This window comes from Balaenoptera borealis (genome assembly GCF_965194805.1).
Source record: "Balaenoptera borealis genome assembly, chromosome: 3".
In the NCBI taxonomy this organism is placed as follows: Eukaryota; Metazoa; Chordata; class Mammalia; order Artiodactyla; family Balaenopteridae; genus Balaenoptera; species Balaenoptera borealis.
Genome location: NC_138866.1, coordinates 86,050,947 through 86,076,809, shown reverse-complemented (window position 1 = coordinate 86,076,809; position 25,863 = coordinate 86,050,947). Strand labels below are relative to the sequence as shown.

Below are 25,863 nucleotides of genomic sequence, written 5' to 3'. Positions count from 1 at the left end.
TCTAAAATGTATCTTGACTCCAGGAGGATTAATCATGAGAAGGGCAAAGGCAGATCTCAGAAGCTAGCTTTATCTGTCACTTAGGGTCACCCACCCAAAGGAGATTAACCCTGGCTACTGGGATTCACAAAAATCCATGGTACGCAGTGTAGCCTGGAGCCCACAGTTCTGGGGAATACTTAAGTGAAGGGAGTCCGATTAAAGTAAGCACAACAAAATACAGAGCTGTCATCACAAGCTAGATGGCTTAAAGGTTTTGGCGACAATCTGTTTTTCCTTCTCTCTTTACCTTATTTAGACTAGTAATTCCAAAACTTTTCCTGATGAGAACCTACTTTGATTTTCTTGAAGTTTCATGATCACTAATGAAGGACTGTTAAGTCAGAATCACTGCTGGAATGGGGAGTTCAGTGAGCAGCAACTTTCAAGTCCCTTCCTGTAAGCGGCAAGGAGGTAAGCCATGGACGACCTCAGAGCCTGCCAGTCAGTTTAAGAGAGACTTATTGGGCATCCGCCATGAGTAAGGTGCTAGTGTTGGAGCCCACGGCACTTGGCTGCTATGCTTCCACGGGAGGGAGCAGTGGACAGCTTACTAAGTGGGATACGGCAGGGAGATCTAGGTTGTAATACATACTGGAAAGTAGTTCACCTCATTACAGCTTAAAAATGGAACACTTTTGGCTTCAGATGATTCCACTTCTTCCTCAGATCAGACTTGGTGCTGTCAGAAGCAAAGATGTAGCTGATGGATTCATAAGACAGATCCCACACCTGAGACTGGGTCAAGTGAAATGTTTCAGCTGCCAGCTGGTACTCTTGAGAAAGGTGTGTTGCAAAAACACCCTTATCATCGGTCTGCCAACATAAGCAAGAAAGTTTCAAAATGAATAAGGAAATGATTTTTTAAAAAACAACAGCTTTCGTTTAGAGTACTTTCCTATTTACCATGCTTCTTTTAAGAATTTAAACAGGGGCCTATAAATGTATCCATGCATATCTATGACTGAACAGGCTTGTTTATCCTTTTTAAAAACAAAAAATAAAACGCCAGGGCAGTGGCTCTCAACCACGGCTGCATGTTTAAATCACCGAGGGAGCTTTTAAAATGTATCTGTGCCCAGGACTCACCCCAGGTCAATTAAAGCTGAATCGCAAGGGCTGGGTGCTGGGCATCAGTATTGTTGTTGTTCCCCCAGGTACTGTCCAGGACCTTTCCCCGTAGAGCCAAACCCAGAGTCACGCTGGCCCTTTGCAGCCTCTCAAGCCCCAACCTCCTCTCACTCCTCCACTTGGGCATCACCCCCAAGGTGTACAAGGCAGCCAGCTAGGTAGTGAATGTCTGACCTATGGCAACTCAGGGACTAAAGAGGAGCAAAATACCTCACAACAAAACACCTTACACAGATCATGGCAGGATGGACAATGCTGTACCAGAATCCAAAATGATGCTGGTTATAAGATGGAACTGTCTGACTTTTGACGTTCGAGGTCAAACAGAGTTCTAGATGAAGAGGGGAAAGGAAGAAGCCTCTTATTAAAAGCAGATTAGTAGACTCATTCACTGTTCACCAAGTAGATACATGAGAAATCTTTCCAAACTATGCTAATTTTTAGTAGTTCATTATTTTACAAAACTGACCTTTCCTTATATGTGAAAATTTGTAGTCCAATGAGTGTAGCTGTATGGGAACTATGTGCTGCAGCTCATGGCAGGGAATTAACATCCCCTTCACAGCCCTGTGCTTCTCCCTTTCTTTTACCAAAGAAGGAGAGGAAAGAGGGGTGTGATAAGCCAGTCACCATGAAGAAGGCAGGGAAGTATCATGATAAGTTAGCAGAAGGAATCTTTGAAGGGTTGCTGCACTTCTTCCTGGTCTTACAGTGGGAGCTAAAGTAAAGGTAAGAAAATGGTAGCACTGTCAAGGGTTACAGTATTATAAAAAGCCAAGAGCAGAAATGGACTTCTTCTATGGCTTCAAAGAAAACCTCTAAACTCCTTTACTCAGACAACCATCCATTCACTGCCTGCTGCAAGTCCATCTTAAGAACGACTTCTATGATTATAAAACTCCTGCCTTGAAAAGCTGTGCCCGGCTCCCCAGCCAGAGTAAAATACGTCACTGACTTGATTGATGGCATCTGCTCCACTGAGTAAGGCGGCTGCAACATAGGGCCACTCAGTCCCAGCAATGGCATACCCAACCTGCCCCTGCTGAGAGCAGAGCTGGGCCACCACACCAAGTAAGATCACTATGCAAGTGGTTTCCAAGATCCTCTACTTTTGTAGAGGTTTAAACATTTCCTTAGTAAAAAGAAAAGAAATCTCACCCATTGTGAATTGATGAAAAACTCTATGTTAGTTAAAAAACACACCCACACAGGTGTTACTGCAAATTGTTAAATTTGTAAGTTCAGTGAATTCATCATTCAGTAAAGAGGTTTTCAGCCAACTGCTTCTTTCCCTCATCAGAAAGGCCTTCCCCAACTATCCAATCAAAAGTGGTTATCTCATCACTATTCTACCGGCCTGTTTAATTGTCTTCAAAGAACTTAACACTGATATTTTCTTGTGTATTTGCTTACTGTCTCTCTTACCTATGCTAGAATATAAGGTCCTTGAGAAAGAAACATTGTCTGTTTTGTTTACTGCTGTATTCCCAGCAATTTGAACAGTGACTGGAACAGAGTAGGCACTTCATCAGTATTTGTTGTTAAATAAAAATAGCTCCAGGGGGGACTTCCCTGGTGGTCCAGTGGTTAAGAATCTGCCTTCCAATGCAGGGGACGCAGTTGAATCCCTGGTTGGGGAACTAAGATCCCACATGCCGCAGGGCAACTAAACCCACGCGCCACAACTAGAGAAGCCCACGAGTTGCAACGAAGACCTAGCGCAGCCAAAAAAATAAATAAAAATTAAAACCCTACAGCTAACATTACACTTAATAGCGACAGATTGAATGCTTTTCCCTAAGATAGGGAACAAGGAGAGATGTCAGCTCTCATCACTCTTATTCTACAAAGTAATGGTGAATAAGTAAGTTCAGCAATGTCACATAACACATGATAAATATAAAAAAATCAACTGTATTTCTCTACACTAGCAATGAAAAATAAAAAAAATAAATAAAATAAATTAATTAAAAATAAAAAAAGCTCCAGGTATACATATGCAGACGAGCAAGTGTGTGATGGTTAACAGACATATAAAAATATACTTGGAATCTTGCATAAGTCTTAATTTTTAAATAAATGTTATACATTTTCATAACATACGTAAATTGGTTAAAGTCATTCCAAAATACTAGACGACCCTTATTCCCTCAATATAATACCTGGTTCCAGGAACTGGGGAATGTGGCAGTGAACAAGACAGATAAGGGCCCTGCTCTCATGGAGCTTATACTCTAATGGGAGCTAAAACTTCCTGTTACTTAAATAAGGCTGAGAAAGCATCACAACTTCTAAATGATATTTATATATTTAGAACAGTGCTTCTCTACATATGGGTTGCAAACTGGGGGCTGGGGAGGAAGGGACAGTGAGTTGCCTGGAGGACCTAGAGCCTTAAGCCTTACCGAGCGGTATCTGGTGTTGCCTCACAAAGTCCACCAGATCCAGGGATCCTCCCTCCAAGGAGTTGAGAAATGTGCCATGCCCGATTCGGTCAGGAAGCAGGTCCAGGAGTACTTGTGTTTCTTTTTTTTGGTTTGGAATCTCAAAAAAAGGGGAAAGAGGGCATCAATAACCTCTTTCAGTGGTTCTTAAAAGTACTTTTTTCTATAGCCAGGTATTTTGTCCCTCTGGGAAGGTAATGCAGACATTCTGGAAAGCTGAACCACTTAGACCTTCCAGCTCTCTTCTTTGCCTTTTATCTTCCCATTTATTTCCCAATATTCTTCTAGATTCATTTTGATTATAGTAACTATGGAGTCAATAGCCTTTTCACACACATTCTCCTTTAAACCTCACAAGAATCATACGAAGTATTAAGATGAAGAAATCAAAACTAAGAAAAAGTAATTTTCAAAAACAAAATCTCACAACTCTATATGCCTATGTGTGTTCTGTGTTGTGTATATGTCTTCATACATATTACAAAAAGGGATAGAAAATATATATATAAATAACAAAACTGTTAATAGGATCAACTCAGGAGCAGAACTGAAGGGAACCTTTCATTTTTTATTTCTTTACTTCTACTTTACACTATTTCTCTACACGTGGATTTTCTTCAGATACCAATAACTTTTGTAGTTAAAAATATAAAGCATTTTAAAGAAAAGCTGTCCAGGCTCACAGAGCTATGAATGGTGGAGATAAGGGTGAAACCTGGCTCCATCTGACTCCGGGGCCCAGACTCCATCCACATACAGTGCGCTCACGTTCTATCTTGACAAGGCTAGCTAAGTGCAAACCACAACCACCATGAAAATGTCTGGCTGTGCTCTTCATCTCCTAGATAGCCTAAAAGACAAATGACCATAACATGTTGAAATGAAATGTTTTATATCCAATGGACCAAACAAGAAAAGCCACAGAAATGAAGGTAAAGAGCAGGTTCTGATGCTGTGCGCAAAGGCCAGAGGTAACTGGCCTCATGCTGGCTGTTCTGTTATCTTGACCAATGACTTCAATCTGGCATCAGTTTGGTCAACTAGAGGGTGTCCTACACGTGAAAGATCTTTTGGTCAGAGTGTGGAAACAAGGATTCTAGATTTTAAGTTCTGCCACTAGATTACTGACTCTCTGCTTGTAGACATGAAAAACAGCCAGTACTGACAAGAAGCTCCAATTTTTTCCCTAGTCTTTAAATCATGACCTTAATGTTCAAAATAATCATGCAAGGTAAGTAGACTAAGTATTATTTCCTGCATTCAAGAAACAAATCCAGGGGCTTCCCTGGTGGCGCAGTGGTTAAGAATCCACCTGCCAATGCAGGGGCCATGGGTTCGAGCCCTGGTCCGGGAAGATTCCACATGCCACAGAGCAACTAAGCCCGTATTCCACAACTACTGAGCCTGTGCTCTAGAGCCCGTGAGCCACAACTACTGAGCCCACGTGCCACAACTACTGAAGCCTGCGCGCCTAGAGCCCGTGCTCTGCAACAAGAGAAGCCACCAATGAGAAGCCCGTGCACCACAACTAGAGAAAAGCCCGCACGCAGCAACAAAGACCCAAGGCAGCCAAAAATAAAAACAAATAAATAAATTAAAAAAAAAAAAAGAAACAAATCCAAATTCATCAAGTTGTATAATTATGTACAGCTTTTTGTATGTTAAAAAAAGAAAAAAAAGAAATAGGTAGAAGTACTGAGGTAGAAAGTAAATCCGTCTGTAAAATGGGGAAAAGTCCAGGAGAGTCCCTTGCTTGCCTCACGGGGATGTGCTGATTAAGAAAGTGACTGTTCTCCAGCTACTCTCTGTGCATTATCTGCACTGTACTCATGCTGCCAAGGAGCTGGGGCCACAGGGGCACTTGATCTTCTGCTGAGCCTTATAAAATGATGATGAGCTACTTCCTTTCTTGCCAGTGTATGTGACACATTCAGGTCCCTTCCCTGCAAGGACAGGTGAGACAAACTCATGCTTTTCTCAGTGTCAGCTTGCCGATAACAAGGCTGCTGATATAAATTCATGCATTTTCTCTAGCAAGCTGTCAATTAAGCTGTTTTAAGGACACAACCGTAGTGCACGTCAACAGCCAACCCCAGGAACCACAAAAACATAGAAACAGCAATGTGAGGGACTAAAGCAAGTTATGCCTTTATCATTATAATTTACACAAAAATATTTCTACTTTCTCTTTCTAAAAATGTTTTCCCAAGCCAGATCTATCTTTAGCCATGTACAAATGATTATTATTTTCCATTAATTATTTTCCATTGTAATCTACCCTCTCCAGCCTAATTTTACAATATTATTTACCTCTGAAAGATGCAATGCCAACTTCAGACCTGATTTTTTAGCTTCTAAAAGAGGTTCCAAGAAGTCTTTTGCTTGTCCTGCCTTGAAGACAAAAGTTAAAATGAGGATGTATAAGTATAGGCAAACTGAAAAACTGGGTACTCTGTCTCAATAAAAAAAGAAATTAAATAATGGCAGAAAAAAAACGGCAGATGGACTTATTTGCACATTTTGTTTATAAAGTATCTACAGTGTGCTAGACATGTTAGAGAATTCAAAGCTGGCACAGACACAGTCCTTGCCCTCAAGAATCTTAAGTATCAGTGAACCTGATGACAATCAGCTAAGCTCGATATAACAGTCACCAAATTTTACTTTTGGAAGGATATCTAGATATCTAAAGCTAAGAAGGAGAACTCACCTGATTCAGCAACCAGCATGATTAGTAAAGAAAGCTTCTATCAAATGGACAGATGAAACAAGGCCAGAACAGCCCAGGTTTTGACAAAGCCATAAGAACCAGGTTCACAGGACTCTCTAATTCAGTGGTTTTCAACTGGGGTGATTCTGCCCTCCAGGGGACATTTGGTAATGTCTACAAACATTTTTGGTTGTCACAACTAAGAGGGTGCTGGTATCTATCAGGTAGAGGCCAGGGACGCTGCTAAAAATCTTATAATGTACAGGGCACCCTCCTACAACAAAGAATTCTTTGGCCCCAAATGTCAGTAGTGCCACAGCTGAGGCACCCTGCTTGAATCTGACCAAGAAGCTCTAGACCAGCCTTTCTCAACTGGGGCTTCTGTGAGACAATTAAGCCCTAGCCATAATTAAGCATTAGACATGGATTACATGTTAATAAATTAACTTCTCTAGTAGAATGGTACTAGCTGTGAACCAAAATAAAATAATCATATTGTCATGCGAATCTTTTTCCCTTTTTTTAGGGGGCTTAATTCTTTCACAGAACCCTGCCTGAGAGCAGTTGCTATAGACGTTCTGGTCGTCCAGGGCAGGATAGGGCTTCATCCACACAGAGAGTTTGCTGGACCTCTGGAGAAAGCAGGATGCTCCAAGCTAATCCTCATCCCACAAACCGATTCTACCTTTTAGAAATAAAATGTATTTTGGAAAAGTAACTTACAGTAGGGTCTCCACTGAGGTCAAGGCCAAGAACTGTATCCTCAGTAGAAAGGAAGAACTCTTCAGCAAGTTTAACAGTCTCCTTGGCTACTGAAGGGCCACCTCTTCTGTCGACTGATATCAAATACCTTTGATACAAGAAAAACACAGTTGAAAATGAGTATTGATTGTGTAGATGAAAAAGACTACGCTTGAGTATGGCCAGAGAGGTATGGCAGGCTACGTGGAATACATCTTACTGGAAAAGTACAGCCTGACTGACTTGACGTCTTACTTTGCCATAAGGAATGAGACATAAATTCCTAAATAGCACCAAATATCTAGTTAGTGTTCAAAGTTCTAACTATCTCCTGTTTTTTTGTTCATGTATTTGTTTTTTACAGTTTGATTCGGAATCCAACTAAGGTCCACATGTTGTGTTGGTCAATGTGTCTCAAGTCTCTTTTAATCTATAGCCACTTCCCCCATGCCTCCACCCTCTACCTCACACCTCCCCCCGGCCTCTTTTCTTGAATTTATTTGTTGAAGAAACCACATCATTTTTCCTATAAAGCTTCCCACATCTGATTTTGCTGATTGAATCCCCATGTTGATAACATGTTCTCCTGTCTCTTGTATTTCCTATGAATTGGAAACTGGATCTAGTCTAGAGGCTTAATCAGATCAGATTCAATATTGAGGCAAGAGGATTTCATAGGTGGTGATGGTTCTTTCATCAGGAGGCTTAGATCCCTTATTTCATTAAGGGTTACAAGATTGGTAATATTCTAATTCTAACATGTATCCAATAGCTGATACAAATTCATTCTTCATACATTAGCTGGATTCCTACAAGGAATCGAATACCCAGAGAACCCCTGTTAATATTGTGTAATTTTCCTCCAGCATTTATTAGTTTACCTATTTATTCACAAAATAAAGAAATCCCTCCAGCATATATTTATTTACAAAATTTGGATCAACTATATATAAAATGCAGTCTTTTTTTTTTCCACTTAACAATTTCCCCTGCCATTAAATAATGTTAGAAAACAATATAAATCATATGAATATAACATAAGGTAATTGTCCTCTGATTGTTGGACATTTTAGGTAGGATGTTTTCTACTTTTTGTTATAAATAACACTACTGTGAAGAATCTTAACATTTATCAATCTATTTCCTTAAGATACATTTCTAGAACAGTTACTAGATCAAGAGGGAAATTATTTTTATAGATCTTACTACCTCTTTAGAGAGGTTTTATTAATTACATATGCTCACCAGCAGTGTGTAAGTTCACAAACACTGGTTAGTACTCTTTTTGGGGAGGGGGGTGCCTGAAATGAAATGGCATTGTAATATTTCTTTTTAAAATTATTTGATTAGTGAAGTTAAATAGTTTTCTATACATTTATTGGCCATTTGTATGTCTTCTTTTCTGAATTCTCTTGTCTTTTGCCTGTTTTTTTTTTTTTTTTAATTGGGGTATTAGTCCAGTTAAGCTTAATTTTGAGATATTTTATAGCCAGAAACTATACAGTTAGCTTTCTTCCTTTCTTCCTTCAAGGACTTACTGAGCCCTAATTATGTGCCAGCTCTGTTCTAAGTACTGGTGGGGTAGTGGTGAATCAAAAGACAAGGGCCCTGGCCTCACTGAATTTACACTCTAGCGGGTGAGTGTGTATATACAAATAAAACAAGAAGACTTCTGATCTTGTTAAGAAGAGTGCCATAAAGGAAATAAACGGGGTGACTAGAAGATGTGGGGAGGCACTTTAGATAAGGTGGTCAAGGAAGGCCCCTCTGAGGAAGTGACAGCCACATTGAGACCTGAATAATGAGAAGCCAGCCATGCGAGGATACAGTGGAGGTGTGTTCTAGGCAAAAGTAACAGGAAGTACAAAGGTGCTGACGTGGGACAGTCTTGGCCTACTTGAGGAACAGAGGGCGGGCCAGTGCGTGATAAGTGACCAGTGGTCCAGATGAGGCTGTTGAAGTAAGAAAGGCAGCCACGTGGGACCTTGCAGGCCATAGTAAGAAGTCTGGATTTTCGCTGAAGAGCCAGGGGAAGCCAGACTTCACAAGAGCAACAGGACTCAGAACTTTACTGCCATATGAAAAAATTCAGAATTGCATTCTCAACTTTAAACAACAAGGTTCTTGACTCTGTTTTTTATTAAAAGATAAAAATCGGTTATTGGTTGATTTATAAAAATCCACTATACTCAGGCTCAAAAGAGTAAGTTTTTCACATTCTAGTATTTTAAATGGTGACCACTAAGGTACAATGCTTCTTACCTAACATCAATGTCTATGTTTTCTTGTTTGGACTGTTTTATACCCTCAAGTACAGATTCCACATAAGTCTTTTTCGTCATTCCTGGAAAGGACACAAATAAAACACTTTTAAAGAGATCATCAACTACTTCATCCTTCAACATTAGCATCCCTATATGAACAAATACATTTTCACTTTATGTGTGATATGGGTATGGTTAAAGATGAGTTATGGGTACATTTTAGTAAATACCATTTATGCTTTAATAAAATTGAAAAAAAATGAAATACTAGAAAAACGAAATTTTAAAAAAAGACGTAAAATTCAAGCTTGTTTAAAAATTATTCTCAAATTCAACAGACATAAAATTACTCTTGGGACTTCCCTGGTGGCGCAGTGGTTAAGAATCCACCTGACAATGCAGGGGACATGGGTTCGAGCCCTGGTCTGGGAAGATCCCACATGCCGCGGAGCAACTAAGCCCGTGTGCCACAACTACTGAGCCTGCGCTCTAGAGCCCGTGAGCCACCACTACTGAAGCCCACGCACCTAGAACCCGTGCTCCACAACAAGAGAAGCCACCACAATGAGAAGCCCGCGCACCGCAATGAAGAGTAGCCCCCGCTCACTGCAACTAGAGAAAGCCTGCGCACAGCAACGAAGACCCAACACAGCCAAAAATAAATAAATAAATAATCAATGAAAAAAAAAACCAAAAAAACTACTCTCACAAATTGCTATAAAAAGTTTAAATGCTTGTTTTAACAAAACAAGAGTAACAAAAGCCCTTTTCTGGGAATTCCCTGGTGATCCAGTGGTTAGGACTCCGTGCTTCCACTGCAGGGGGCATGGGTTTGATCCCTGGTTGGGGAACTAAATCCCCATGTGCGTAGTGTGGCCAGAAAAAAAAAAAAAAGCCCTTTTCTAAGGCCTGTCCTTAAAAAAAAAAAAAAAGCCAGAAAATTTTTTCTCTACTAGCAGAATGTTTTCCTGCTTGTCCAGGAAAAAATCCTCTCTTGGTTTCCTTTTCCCTCAACCCTGCTCAGACTCAGTGTTTCTCATCCAGGGCACTAGAGATGTTCTTTCAAGTTCAGGTGCTCAAGTCCTCCTCTTCTGTGGGGCTCTGAAAAAGCACTCTCCAGAACAACCTACTCTAAAATACTCTCATACCCCAGTTATAAAATGTTTACATTTAGTGGAAAATCTCTAGAAAAAACACAGACAATTATAAAGAAGAAAAATAAAAATAACCTGTAATCCCACCACTCAGAGATAACCACTGGCTGTTTTTCTAAGTGTGTGTATATGTGTAAACATTATATACATATATATATATACATATACATATATATATATATATATATATATATATATATATATATATGTATATATATATAGTTTTGAATAGATGAGACGCTACTAGGTATATATGTATCCTGTTCCTTCATTTAACACTGTATTCTGAGCATGTCTTCACGTCATTAAAGTGTCTTTGCAAATATTTTTAATGGTTGCCAAATATTCCACTAACCTTTATTTAACTATTCCCCTATTGCTGCATACTTAAGGTGACATTCCCCTTTGAATCTCCATTTGAAGAGTCAACTAGCCCTAATAATTGGCAGGTTTCTTCTTTCCTTCTCTTTCACTATCCTCACCAGTATAACTTGGAACTGATCCTACAGTTTAAAAATGTGAGATAAGATTCTTCTGCTCAGGGGGAGGAATAAATCGGGAAATTGGGATTGACATATACACACCACTATACGTAAAACAGATAACTAATAAGGACCTACTGTATAGCACATGGAACTCTACTCAGTACTCTGTAATAACCTGTATGGGAAAAGAATCTAAAAAAGAGTGGATATATATGTATGTATAACTGATTCACTTTGCCGTACAGCAGAAACTAACACAAATCAACTACACTCCAATATAAATTAAAAAAAAAAAAAAGAATCTTCTGCTTGTCTCATTTCAGCACTTACTTTACTATATGTAGTTTCAAAAATTTTACCCCCTGAACAATGCTGGGCTACACATATCAGGGTGCAAGATGATCTGGTAGGGCCTCTTTAGGTCACAGACAAAGTGCTAAGGAGGACCCAAGGGCACCATAGAATATCTCCTGATGCTGCTTTTATGGAAAGAGGGTCCCAGGAAATTTCTCCAGATCACATCCAGATCCACTCACCTCCATCCAGAGAGGTTTTGCCACATCACAGCTTGCTCCTGGCCTAAGATACCATCAGCCCCTGAGAAGTGACTCAATAACCTTCATTTCAGTGATTGTCATGAAATGTGATTCTGCATCCACTCATTGTCTCACAAGTGCCTTGATGCAGGGAACTCGAACTAGCATTTATTTAAGACAATGCAACTATAAGGAAAAAGTGTTCTTTTCTCAGAGTGAGAAAAATAAGAACAAACAAAATGTTTGCAGGTCTTTTTATTTCCCTTCAACAGATAATACCTGACCTGATTTTTTTAAGTTAAGAATAACTCACTCATTAATAACATACATCATTAATGTACATCAGAAGATTTGGACCACTGACCCTACTTTTACAATAGTGTAAAAGTAAATACTTCATAGTCTCAACTTGCAAACACATGCATCATCAAAGCACATGAGAAAAAAGATAGACATCTGCTGAGAAGTAGTTAGATTCTACCTGTAGCATTTTCTCTGGGTGTGCTCCTTAGTTCCAGGTACTTGACACCATCGTCTGCAAATTCTTTAATGACATCTTTCGTGACCTGATAATAAAGGCAATGTATGCAATATTGATGTTAGTGTAAGCGTCCCAATGAAAATGCCACGTGCTACAGCTTTATTTCATGCATTAAATTTGATTTGCAAGGAGTGTTGGGAGCCTCCCACATGGTGAGGATGACCTGCTTTGTCACACCCCCTAGTGGAGGCTGTGACAAAACTACCACATTTCCAATAGCTCCCCTTACCCCCCCATACTCACATGAAATCCAAATCTGCACGTCACCCACACCTTTTGTTTCTCTTCTCTCCTTTTAACCATTTCTCTATTTGCTAATCAACAGCAGACTGATAAAACAGGCAAAACTAAAACCAGTAAAACCACCTATGAGTGTATACTATTAGAAATTTCATTACATATGGAAATAAGCAACTAAAATGATTAGGTAGTACTGATGTACCATTTAAAGTCATGGCTTAAGATTCTTATTCAAGTTATTTAGGGATAAGTTGTATTTTTCAAGAATTTCTTCAGGCAGGGTTAAATTTCCCCCAGAAGTACTTAGGAAGATTCTTCTTAGGCAAAGAAAATGGGTGATAAATTTGAGTAAAACTGTATCCAATCTAGCACAAAACTCAACAATCCAAAAATTACTACATCACCAAGATAAATGATATCTAAAGGCTGAAGGCATGTTTTCCTTCATTGCCATCAACCCTAAAATATACCAAATCTAGAAGAAAAAAGGACCAAGTTAGAAATGCTGTGATAACCAGCCCTAGTTAGTCCTTACAGCTGGTATCCTATTCTTAACCTGCTTTGACCACGTGCACATGGGCATGCAGGTGTGACGTCCTGGCCAAGGAACAAGGCTGGCTGGTTGCGCGGACGGTGCCTAACTGGGTGGCCCCGCCTTGGTGGATTCATTGCAATCCAAGATCTGGGCCTCATCTTTTTTCTTTACACTAAAGCCAAAAAAGGAATTTATTATAACATGAATATAACGGGTGGCTCGGATTCACCAGGAGGTCTGGAGAATCAGCCTCAGAGATTACACAGCTCAGGACAACACAAAAGCATTCAAAATCACGTGACACCCCTGGACCAAGCAAGACACCACTGCTTCCTCCACCACTGAGCAGAACCCTGCAGCCTCTGCAGCATCGTCACAGGCACTGGACCCCACAGCACTGCTGTCTCAGGAACCCCATGATGCTGCCACTGCCACCACCAGAGCACCGGCCTCATCTCTGCAGGTTGAGGAACTCACATCTTATCATTGCTCCAGAACTAAGCAGACCCAGAAAGGCCAACTCACCTTACCCCAGCTCACAGGAGACTAATGCAGAAGCCTATTTGTAATGTATGAATTGCCAACGAGGGTGGAAGTGAGGGTGTGAAGCGATCCTACCTACTATCCAGGGCACCCCCTTTCTTGATGGTGAGGTACGTGTGAAACCAAATAGAACAACAGAAGGTTACTGGCAAATACTGATTGAGAGCAATGGGAGGAAGATTTCTCTAGGCCACATTAAGGCCTGTGGAATCATCTCTAGCTCAGGTCCAAGAACACTTCCCTAGGGTCCCTATCCGTGTTGGCCAGATTCAGCCCTTTCTGCTCCGTGCAGCAACAGGTACCGAGGGCAACTCTTGGCTCTTTGGGCTTTCCTCTCCTATGCGCTGGACTGAGAACATCTACTCAAGTACTTTCTTCAGATAGAATCCATCACAATTAGTTAAGTTTCTGCTTACTCCAAGGATGGTAAGACTGCACATCTTGAATGAGAAAGAACATGGGCTCTGGAATCGGACAAAATAGTCAATTCTGCCACTTACTCGCAGTGAGTGACCTTGAACAAGTTACACTTAACCTCTTTAGGCCTCAGTTTTTTTCATCTGCAAAAAGGGAACAATAAAAATGCCCACCTCGATAGGGAGGGTGGGAGGGAGACGCAAGAGGGAGGAGATATGGGGATATATGTATATGTATAGCTGATTCACTTTGTTATAAAGCAGAAACTAACACACCATTGTAAAGCAATTATACTCCAATAAAGATGTTAAAAAAAAAATGCCCACCTCAGAAAGTCATCTTGAGCACAGTGTCTGGCACATGCAATAGTTAATATTATTTCAGTCACATTTCAATCCTATCTCTTTGAGATTACACCCAGTCGCCATGACTTGACTGTTAAGTGATCCCCACTCAGTCCCACATCTGTAAACCATCTCTTGGCTTACTCCCACACATGATTCATTTATTATATGTAAATGTTATTAATTTCACTCTCTGGGGCATCTCACTGTCATCCTCTCGACCACCTACAGGTGTTCGCCTAAGTAGCACTAAGTCAAATGCTACAGAATCTTAATTCCTCGCCTCATTTTAATAAAGCTTTTTACCAACTTTGGAAGGAATGAAACAATGAGCATGGCATATGATACCCATGGAGCTCTCAGAATCTAAAATTTTATCAGGTTTGCTCTGTTACACTCAACAACAGAAAGTGAGACAGAGCCTCCTGTGGTGGACATTCCTAGCAGGGTTCAATGGTACCTGTTGAGTGGCTGATTAGACAATGCTCCCTTGGGTTCCTATAAATCCCTGTGCATGTCTGTAACACAGAGCTTACCTCATGATGTTGGATTTATCCTCTTATGGATCTGTCTCTCCAGCCTGACTATAGATTCCTGAGGGGCAGGGACCATGCTGACCTATCTTTATATCTCCCAGTCTTTAGCAGGGTGCTTGGAACATTGTGGGCACTCAGTCAACTTTTGTTGAACTAAACTTTTCGAGCTAACCCTCCTCCAAAAGGTGATTAATTTACTTAATAACTATCATGAGGATCAGTCTCAGCCAAGGAGGAAAATTCTTTCTTGACCAATCAAAAGTCACCTCTCCAGAAACACAGGTTACACTTCTTACTTTGCATTTTTTCTAAGGGTTAAGAACACTGATAGGATTCTGCTTCTCTCCAATTACAAAGAGAATATTTAAAAATGCCAACCTGGTCAGATCAATATACAGAAGCCAGTCTGCCATATCAGACTCTAGTATCACAGAGCTTCAGTTAAGGCAACACAGTGGAGTCCTCTAGCCCTTCATCCCCAGAGGGAAGGCACAATTTCCCTAGGGATTAATCATTCAATCTGTAAGCACCTCTTGAACTTCTTCATTCTCTATAATGTCCACCCAGGGGCAGTTCAAAGTATCCCAAGCAATACATGTAAAGTCTGTGGTCAGATATTTCATATATATATATGTAAAACAGGACAAGATTTTCTCCTCCACATTATCCACTACCTAATAGAAGATTCTGATCTTCGTTCTTTCCTCATATCTTTTATAATGGACGTATCTTTTGATATTAGCTCTTAGGCAAATGTCTTACATTATTTTTTAAAAGAGTTACCATAAAAAAAGCAGAAAACATTTTTCATCAGATTCTTGATGACAGCAAAAGGTCACGTGCAACAAAAGAAGGGCATCAATTACTTACTAATTTTTAAACCAGTCTAAAAATTACTTCATTTCTCACCATTAGAATATCTTCAGGGCTAGTAGCAAGCTGATGAATAATCTGAAACATCTGGAAACATCTGCAACATGAAAAGTTTTAATGTACTTTAGTCATCAAAAACTTCACTAAATTAACTGATTTTAGGCTAATAGTAATCATATATTTATAAAGAACTAGAGAATAGGTTTTTCAAAAATTACATTGATCTGGAGGGATAATCAAATGACTGAAAATCATACGTTACTTTTAAGTGGGAAATAATAGTTTCCCTTCTCCACCCCCCCAACCCCTACCCCAAGTGGTAGCAGGAAACTGGGGACAAAAACCAACAAGTCTATATTTTCAAGTCTAAAGAATATTACAATATAGTGTAACTTCACAAACAATACAAACCACTAAAAATACTGTCAACAGTCTGACAGTTGGGAAAAAATGCTATATGTTAAGTTATACTTTCCATACCAGATGGCTACCCTATTCCTTTAACTACAAAAATCTGAATCTTTACATAACTATTTACAATCGCAAAATAGAGAAAAAAAGAAGTATGTCCACAATCTCCCCAAACTCACTCTTCTAAAGTTCTTTTCTTCCCCTTGTCAATCATAGTCATCTGATAGTGGATTTTAAGACCTGGCTTCTTGGCTATTAATTTCTTTATGGTATTGGAACTAATGGATCCATTCAAGTGGGCATGAAGTTCCTAAAATAAGAATACAATCAGTAAAAACTTCTCAAGTCCACTAGATTCATAGCATCAGACCAGGTGCTTGATGTTTGTAGTCTGTACTAGGCAAACTGCCTACTAGATGTAGCTATATAACTTTCAAAATGTACAAAGTTTGCAAATTCTACCTATAAAATGTACTTGTCTTTTGTGAAAAGAAACAACACAGAAGTCATTATAATTAGCAACACTCCAGATTCCGTGGTTGAATTCTCACCACTTTAGGTAATTTTGAGTAAAAGGCTGTCTTCCATGGCTGTTGTTCTTCTGCCTCCATCACGATTTAGCAGAATAGCAAGGTCTTTCTCCAAACACTTATTCTTGGCATGAACAATACAATGTGGTTCAGTCAGTAAGTTCTGTGGTCTTGAATTTCCTTCAGATTGCTTCACTTCCACCCATTTTGTTAAGATAAACAGTATACATAGTTCTGGGCTCAGCTTCACCTATTTAAACGAATGTGAACATTTTCAGATGTTGATGCAAAAGCAAAGAAACAGGTTTTGTTAATTTATTCCTCTAAAGACAAAAGCTACTTCAAAGCTAACTTAAGTGAGCCAACAACCTGAACAAGAAATAAGAAAAGCCCTCAAGCTGGTAAGCAGTGGATTAAAATCTGAAATTTAGTAGGGTATATTCCTTTACCTATTAGCACTTTCTATAAAACTACTTCTAAAACTAGAAATTTGTAAGACCTATTTTGGGTCTAAAAGTTTACATTTTTGAACTATTTAAAATATATAAAGGAAGAGGCATTGGAGTCGGATGGACCTAGATTAATCCTTTTACCAGTTCTGCTCTTAAGTAGCTGTGCGGCCTTAGTCACTTTTAACCCCATGGCTTCAGTTTCTTTATTTGTAAAAATGGGATAAAAATTCGATAAAAATGCAGAGTAGCTGTGAGGATTAATAAAGTACTTTAAATTCCCCTCTTCTATGTTCCCATATAATCCAGTGACTACCTTTAACTCAGCACTTTATCACACTGTATCTCAATCACTGATTTACTTGTCTTTCTTCCTCACCAGACTATATATACTTTCTAAGAACAGGGACTATGGCTTATACTACCTCCCTAGCACCTGATAGGGATAGAGTAGGATAATTAAACAGTTACTTTAAAAATCCCACTAAAGGATTAAAGACAGAAAGGGAATTTCAAGGGAGTTTGGGAGTAAGCTAATGACCACTCAAAAAAAGAAGCCAGTAACCTAGCAACAATCTACCTTGAAGGAAGAGCAGGTGCATCCAAGTGTCAGACACACTCAAGCCACAAACCCTGATAGTTAAAACACAAGACAATAGATACTGGGTCTGAATCTTGTTACATGAAGTCAGGGAGTTAACAGTTCTTGAAGAGTAGCATTTCTGTGTGTAGCCAAGACAGAAACACAGGGAAACAAACTAGGTGAAAGGGGACATTATACTGAAACCTGAGATTAATTACCATATTTTAGTATATGTTACCACCTTTTTGCTAATATACATATGATTTAAATAGCAGCATGACAGTCCTGGTTAAACCCTACAGGGCCAAAGGAGGAAATAATGATGTAAGCCTTGATATCTGCCCAAGAATGAGGAAGAAGGTGGTCTTCTTCCCCTCCCCAATTTTCTTTTGTTTATAAAAATGAAGTCCTCTCAGTCCTGGGGCAGAGCCTTCTCCCCTGCCCGCTTGCATTTCTTACAAGCATCCCATGCTAATAAACTCACTGTTTGGGAATTCCCTGGCAGTCCAGTGGTTAGGACTCGGCGCTTCCACTGCACGGGGCTCAGGTTTGATCCCTGGTGGGGGAATTAAGATCCCGCATGCTGTGCAGGCGCAGCCTAAAAATAAAAAAATAAACTCACTCTTTGCCTGCCACTTTCCCTCTCAATGAATTCTTTCTGCGCCGAGACAAAAGTACCTGAGTTTCAGTAAGTCCTGACACCAGGAGAGCGGTTTCAATTAAAAGACAGCGGGAACTACTGAGCCCGTGCGCCACAACTACTGAAGCCTAGAGCCCGTGCTCCGCAACAGGAGAAGCCACCGCAATGAGAAGCCCGCGCACCGCAACGAAGACACAACGCAGCCAAAAAAAAAAAAAAAAAAAAAAAAGACAGCAGGTTCGACTCCCTCCTAAGTCAGGGATCATGGGTACAAGTCCCAATCTGAGGTGCAGGTGGGTTCGAGCCCCAGCCCGTGGGTTTGAGTCCCACCCGAGAAGGAGTGCAGTTTCACACCTAGCACAGTGCCCAGCATTTTGTAGGTGATAAATAAATCCTAATTTCCCTTTACCTCTGAAGGTGGCTTATAAATTAAGGCAAAATTCCAAGTGAAATTTAGTGATTTTCAAAGTAGGGTCCTCAGATATTAATGATGATGATGTTGATAAGAATAGCAGCTTCCATTCAGAGCCTACCAGTTAAGTGGCAAGCACTTTTAATAATATTATCTATAATCCTCCCTGTAAGCTTGCAAAATAAATATTTTTACCAAATTAAAAATTACTAAATTGATACTGAGAGGGTTAAATAAGTTACCAAGATATTAAAATGGGCAATTAAGAAAATAGTTTGTAGAGATCTAGACAGAGCCATAGAAATCCACAGAAAGGCTAACTCAGTATGAGATAAATTTCAATAGAATTTCAATAGAATGCCAAAGTGCTTAATAGTAAAAAATGAAAAAAGATAGACTCTTTAATCAATATGTTTAATATCTCTACTGAAGTACATAAGAGATGTCATTAACACAGAAAAACATACCTTGACATAGTAAAGTCAATTTGTCATAAACTGACCTATAAAGTAAATGTTAATCAAAATATTCCCAAAATTATTCCTTAGAAATTGATTTTTAAAGTTCATGTGGAAGACTTAACTTGTAAAATTATTCAGAAAAAAATGTGAAGCTCAGAAGAATACCCAATATGGGAGAAGGTGAGAGTAAAAGTTCTGGTGGGAGCAGAACTTGGTATGATATTTTTGGAAGGTACTTTGGCAACACTCACACACACACATACACAAACCCACATACTTTTTGACCCAATAATTATACTTTTAGGAATTTATCCTGTATCTTATAGGATACATACAAATACACTTCTTGTAGCATTATTTATAATAGCAAAAAATTGGAAACAAACTACATGTCCATCAGTAGGGTACCGGTTAAATTAAGTGTATATCCATCCATCTGAATATCTATGACTATATGGAAAGACTTCTATAATATAGTGTTATTTCCAAAAAGTAAGTTGCAAAAATCATTGTTTACAAAGATGACATTTATAAACAAAGCATGTGTGTATACACACACACACTCTTATTTATATATATCTTTATTCCTAAAATAGGTATGAAAGGATACATAGAAAACTGTTCCCACTAGAAAGTGGGTTGGAAGTGGCAAAGGTCAAGGGACAGAATTTTATTTTTACCTACCTTATAAAGTTTTGTGCAATTTGAAGGTTTTACAACTTGCATGTAATACCTGATTACTTTTTGAAATAATTTTAATAAATTAAAATTTAAGTAATAAATTTAGATAATTAATTCACTTATTACTTTTAATAAATAAATTAAAATAATTAACAAATTATTTTACAGAATTGTTCATAAAATAATTAAATAACTTTTTAGAAACCTTGTAAAACAGCTTTATGAATATGAATTACGAGAGGGAAGAACTTTTACATTTAGACAACAGAATGACAGCCTGAAAAAGCATTTAAGACATTTTACATAGCAGGCTGTTAACAAATGTTACAGATGGCTAACTTTTCGTATAAATTTTCAGTCATACTCTAGGATCCTGACCTGATTTTGTGGCACATTTCAAACCACCCTCCAGTTTCTTAAAAAACTAAAAATAGAACTACCATACGACCCAGCAATCCCACTACTGGGCATATACCCTGAGAAAACCATAATTCAAAAAGAGTCATGTACCAAAATGTTCATTGCAGCTCTATTTACAATAGCCAGGACATGGAAGCAATCTAAGTGTCCATCATCGGATGAATGGATAAAGAAGATGTGGCACATATATACAATGGAATATTACTCAGCCATAAAAAGAAACGAAATGGAGGTATTTGTAGTGAGGTGGATAGAGTTAGAGTCTGTCATACAGAGTGAAGTAAGTCAGAAAGAGAAAAACAAATACAGGATGCTAACACATATATATGGAATCTAAGGAAAAAAAAAAAAAAGGTCATGAAGAACCTAGTGGCAAGACGGGAATAAAGACACAGACCTACTAGAGAATGGACTTCAGGATATGGGGAGGGGGAGGGATGGGATGTGACAGGGTGAGAGAGTGGCATGGACATATATACACTACCAAATGTGGAATGGATAGCTGGTGGGAAGCAGCCGCATAGCACAGGGAGATCAGCTTGGTGTTTTGTGACCACCTTGGGGGGATGGGATGGGGAGGGTGGGAGGGAAGGAGACGTAGGAGGGAAGAGATATGGGAGCATATGTATATGTGTGACTGATTCACTTTGTTATGGAGCGGAAGCTAACACACCATTGTAGAGCAATTATACTCCAATAAAGATGTTAAAAAAAAAAAAAGTTTCCTGCGGGGGGGTGGGGTGGGGGGTGGGGAGTGGGGGGAACCACCCTCCAGATTGCCCCTTAACTAGTTATGAGTAACTTTACTGACCCAATAGCTACAATGTTAACCTATGGAAATTTGAAAGCCACCAAAGCAAGCACAGTTTTTACACATTTTTAAAAGTTGTTCCACTGATCATTACCTAAGCTATTGCTATCAACAATTCCATGCCCTGTCAGATTCAATCTGCCTGGGCTGGCTTTGGCATGGATCAGAGAAGCAGGTGGGGTGGGAGGGATGTGCCAAACAGCAACACATTGAGATAAGATCTTTCTACATCTGTACTAATATTTCATCAAGTTAGAGCAGGGCCAGAACCAGGTCTCCTGTTCTCCTGGAGCAGGGGTCCCCAACCCCCGGGCCACGGACCGGTATTGGTCCGTGGCCTGTTAGGAACCGGACCACACAGCAGGAGGTGAGCGGTGGGTGAGCAAGCGAAGAAGCTTCATCTGTATTTACAGCCGCTCCTCATCGCTCGCATTACAGCCTGAGCTCCGCCTCCTGTCAGCATTATGGTGAGTATAATTATTTCATTATATATTACAATGTAATAATAATAGAAATAAAGTGCACAATAAATGTAATGCGCTTGAATCATCCCGAAACCATCCCACCCCCTCACCCCTGTGGAAAAATTGTCTTCCACAAAACCGGTCCCTGGTGCCAAAAAGTTTGGGGACCACTGTCCTAAGGAACTTTTTTCCTCCCCGCCCTCCACCCCTGGCCCCAAAAGGGAACCCAGGATAATAAAAACACTTGTTACTATTTATTAAGCACTTAGTATGAGCCAGGCATTCTGCTAAATGTCTTGGATGGTAATTTTACTTGATTCTCATAACAACCCATGAGGTACTACTGTCTCATTTTACATAAGAAAATATAGATTTTTAACAAATAACCGGAAAACAACTGTAAGGCACCCAAATCACAAATTTTGCTCCACTCTCTTTCTTCTTGAATCACTTTTCTTGATCTGTTCTTTACCAAAAAAGTATTATTTCTAATATATCATGTACATTTTACTAACTTGTCATATAAAAATTCATTTCTACAGCACAGTATATAATTTTTCAAAGTCCTACAACTTTTTTTTTTCTCTTTGACCCTCGATAAACCCTGAAACACCACACAAAGCAGCACTTAATCCCCTCATTTTAGAAATGACTATCTCAAAGTCCAGCAAGCTCAGGGGAGTCCTTCTCTCATTCCAATTCCAAACTCCTCAAGCGTTCCATAGACCCAGCTGCCTCAGGCTGAACTTTACAACTCAGTCACTACCTTTAGAGACAACGAAAGTCTTCAGACATGAATTCCCTCTATTTCTCTCTGCTTTCCCTCACACTTAAATTTATCTTTATCTATACCCCTTCCTCCCTCATGCATCAGAGAAAGAGGATTCATTCTCCTGTCCCCAAGACTAATTTGTGCCCAGGATCCCATTCCTTCCTATCTATTCCAAGTCATTACTCCACTAATCTTCTCACTTTTCTGTTCATCAACCTCTCTCTCTCCAGTTGCTTATTTCCCTCAGGGAACCACCAGGTAAGTACAGTACTTGCTTCCACCTTAAAAAAAATAAAAATAAAAACAAACTTTCTTTTATCCCCCATTCCTCTTTAACTACTGCCCTGTCTCTTCTTTCCTTCTGAGCTAAACTTGAGCTGCCTCCATTTACTTATCTCCCATTCATTATAGCATGGATTCTGCCCTTACTACTCCACAGAAATTGCTCTCCCTAAAGTCATTAAGAGCTCTTAAACACCAGATCTAAACGACACAGTTCCAGTATCCAAATCCAAATTGGCTGGACTCCAAAACTCATGCCCTTCACCATTATGCTATGCTGCTTCAAGGTAACCATACTTATAGTCATCCTGATTTCCTTCTCCATCTCAGTCACCAAATCCCAATTAATAAGTTACAAATCCCATAAATATCTCTGCAAGAGATTTCCTACGGGTGACGACTCCCAAATACCCAAATTAGAAACTTGATTATTTTAAACCTCCAAGACTCAGACCGTATCAGAGGGAATAATCACCTCTCTTTCATGATTCCCTCTTCCACAGACATATTCAACTTTGTCCTAGAAAACAGAACTTTGAACGTGGAGGGGAATGTCATTTTTCAGCTGAGAAACAAGAGGCTGAATGGTTTACTTATTGTCAGCTTAGTACAGAGCCGGGAATACAAGGGAATCAATAGTGTACATCTGTGGGGAAACACTGATTGGGTGAGTCACAACTTCTGTAAAGGTTTTTTCATTTTGCACCTGGCCTCACTGGCTTGTTTTCAGATTTAAACAGGATCTCTTAGTAAGTACTCGTAGTTAGCATCCGAGGAGCGACCCCTTCTCCTTGCCCAGCAAAGTCAGTGGTTCTAACCCTGCTTTGCCCCTACCAGACACTCAATGCAGACCCTGCCCTCCAAGGAGCTCTGGTTGTCAGTCCCCACACTCACCTTTTAAAGATTTTTGTCAACAGTTGAGTCAACTTATGACAGCTTAAATTTTCACTTCAGACAGGAAGGCTTGTTGAAAAGTGATAACCCGCGCTTCCCTGACACAGTCCACGTGTCCACAATAAGCCCCAGCCGTCAGTCTTGCCGCGAAACCGCAGTCCCAGAGAATCAAAGAAATGTCAATCACAGCCGAATGTCAGCACCAGCAGCAGCCTCCTCAATCCTGATTGGCGAGGTGCGCTCTTCCCGGAAGTGACGCACACCTGTCCAAGGAAGAGGCGTCACGGAGCGGGGTGCGGGGGAGTTGATTTTTTCGTACAGAGTCCGCGAGGTGGCTACTGGGAAACGAAAGGGCAGCTCACCGCCGGGACGGACCGTCGCTCCTGACTTCCCTGACCATGGGCCCGCGGAGCCGCGAGCGTCGGGCCGGGGCAGTGCAGAGCACCAACGACAGCAGCGCCCTCAGCAAGACCTCCCTGGCCGCACGCGGGTACGTGCACGACACCTTCGCCGCCTTGCTAGTTCCAGGGACCGCGCGCCGCGCGCCGCTCATCCACCGCGGCTACTACGTCCGCGCACGCGCCGTGTGGCACTGCGTGCGCGCCTTCCTGAAGGGGACGTGCGCGGCCCCCGGCGCGCCTCGCGCCCAGATCCTGTCGCTCGGCGCTGGCTCGGACTCGCTGTATTTTCGCCTCAAAACTGCGGGCCGCCTGACCCGGGCTGCCATCTGGGAGGTAGATTTTCCGGACGTGGCACAGCGCAAAGCGCAGAGGATTCGAGATACGCCGGAACTGTGCGCGTTAACTGGGCCTTTCCAGAGCGGGGACCCCGGGTACACATTGTGCTTTGAGAGCTCGGACTACCGCATCTTGGGCTTGGACCTGCGGCAGCTGCAGCGATTGGACCACGCCCTGGCCACCGCGGGCCTTGATGCAGCCGCACCGACTCTGCTCCTGGCTGAGGCCGTGCTGACCTACCTCGAGCCGGATGAGGCTGCGGCCCTCATCGCCTGGGCCGCCCAGCGTTTTTCTAATGCCCTTTTCGTCGTCTACGAGCAGATGAGGCCGCGTGACGCCTTTGGCGAGTTCATGCAGCAACATTTTCGGCAGCTGAATTCTCCCCTGCATGGCCTGGACCGCTTTCCCGACGCGGAAGCCCAGCAGCAGCGCTTCCTTCAGGCCGGCTGGACCGCCTGCCGTGCCATGGACATGAATGAGTTCTATCGCTGCTTTCTTCCCGCAGAAGAACGCCGGCGCGTGGAAAATCTCGAAACTTTCGACGAGTTTGAGGAGTGGCATCTGAAGTGCGCCCACTATTTCATTCTGGCCGCTTCTCAGGGAGACGCCCTCTCCCAAACTCTGGTGTTTCCACCCTCAGAGACGTTTCCTCGGATAGATCCTGCTTCCCCTTCAGGAGTCTTCCCTGCCAGTGTAGTCACTGGTAATAGCCAGGGCCCAGACCTTAAGAGATATGGCCACGCCTCGGTCCTTTTGAGCCCAGGTCTTATTCTCAGTGCTGGAGGATTTGGAGAGCAGGAGGGGCGACATTGCCGAGTGAGAAAGTTTCACTTGCTTTCAAGATACTGTGACTTTGAATGGAAAGGCAACCAATTATGCAGTTGGGGGACTGGAGCTCAGTGGGATGGACGCCTTTATCACACCATGACAAGACTTTCAGATACCCAGGTTCTGGTTCTAGGAGGGAGACTGTCCCCAGTAACTCCAGCCTTAGGGATTCTCCAACTTCTTTTTTGCAAGAGTGAGGGTAATAACCCTGAGGACCTAAATGTCACAGTCACAAATGTCGGCCCAGAAGAAGATTCCACTTTGTCACGTTGGCGCCATTCAACAACAGAAGTGTCCTATGAGAATCAGAGATATTTGTTTGTGTATGGGGGCCGCAGTGTGGCAGAACCCGTACTAAGTGACTGGCATTTCCTACATGTGGGGACAATGGCTTGGGTCAGGATCCCAGTGGAGGGAGAAGTACCTGAAGGTCGGCATTCCCACAGTGCCTGCAGCTGTCAAGGGGGAGCCCTCATTGCTGGAGGTCTGGGTGCTTCTGAGGAGCCGTTGAGCTCTGTATACTTTCTGAAACCAATCTCTTGTGGATTCATCTGGGAATCAATAGCCATCCAGCCTCCCATTACCCCAAGGTACTCCCACACAGCTCATGTGGTCAATGGGAAGCTTTTGTTGGTCGGAGGGGTCTGGATTCATTCCTCCTCAGTTCCTGGAGTGACTGTTATTGATTTGTCTACAGGACTGAGCTTCGAGTATCGGATTGACACAACATGTGTGCCATGGCCGTTAATGTTACACAATCATACCAGCATCCTCCTTCCTGAAGAGCAACAGCTCCTGCTCCTTGGAGGTGGTGGGAACTGCTTTTCCTTTGGTACCTACTTCAACCCCTGTACGGTGACATTAGACCTTTCTTCCTTAAGTGCTAGGCAGTAAGGACTGGACTTGTGATATATTCAGGACCTACTAAAGTAGAAAATAAAGCTTTCCAAAATAG

The 25,863-nt window shown here is 41.2% G+C and overlaps 2 protein-coding genes across 4 annotated transcripts; one reads left to right on the top strand and one right to left on the bottom strand.

Moving 5' to 3' along the window:
* Nucleotides 1–54: 54 nt before the first annotated feature.
* MAPDA (N6-Methyl-AMP deaminase) lies at nucleotides 55–23,922 on the bottom strand. 3 transcript variants are annotated; one of them, XM_082388839.1, is made up of 11 exons: nucleotides 23,344–23,922; nucleotides 16,496–16,724; nucleotides 16,124–16,254; nucleotides 15,570–15,630; nucleotides 11,986–12,070; nucleotides 9,328–9,409; nucleotides 7,048–7,174; nucleotides 5,925–6,005; nucleotides 3,576–3,714; nucleotides 1,401–1,501; nucleotides 55–855 (listed from the first exon to the last, which is right to left on the bottom strand). In XM_082388839.1, the coding sequence occupies exons 2-11, from the start codon at nucleotides 16,553–16,555 to the stop codon at nucleotides 661–663; spliced, it is 1,062 nt and encodes a 353-aa protein (XP_082244965.1). In that variant the 5' UTR covers nucleotides 16,556–16,724; nucleotides 23,344–23,922; the 3' UTR covers nucleotides 55–660. The 3 variants fall into 3 exon arrangements, with proteins under 3 accessions (XP_082244965.1, XP_082244967.1, XP_082244966.1); XM_082388840.1 differs by having other exon boundaries at nucleotides 637–855; nucleotides 1,381–1,501; nucleotides 23,344–23,478; XM_082388841.1 differs by lacking the exon at nucleotides 16,124–16,254.
* On the top strand, nucleotides 23,742–25,863 carry LCMT2 (leucine carboxyl methyltransferase 2; the record flags this gene model as incomplete). Its single annotated transcript, XM_082388765.1, has 1 exon — nucleotides 23,742–25,863. The coding sequence occupies one exon, from the start codon at nucleotides 23,742–23,744 to the stop codon at nucleotides 25,800–25,802; it is 2,061 nt and encodes a 686-aa protein (XP_082244891.1). The 3' UTR covers nucleotides 25,803–25,863.

Excerpts from the sequence above, each read along its gene's own strand:
- MAPDA (XM_082388839.1), bottom strand. The coding sequence starts at position 16,555 with ATGGAGGCAGAAGAACAACAGCCATGGAAGACAGCCTTTTACTCAAAA. Across the intron at positions 7,175-9,327 it reads AACATAGACATTGATGTTAG|GTATTTGATATCAGTCGACA; the intron begins GTAAGAAGCATT and ends CTTGTATCAAAG. Across the intron at positions 856-1,400 it reads TCCATCCTGCCATGATCTGT|ACCGATGATAAGGGTGTTTT; the intron begins GTAAGGTGTTTT and ends TTATGTTGGCAG.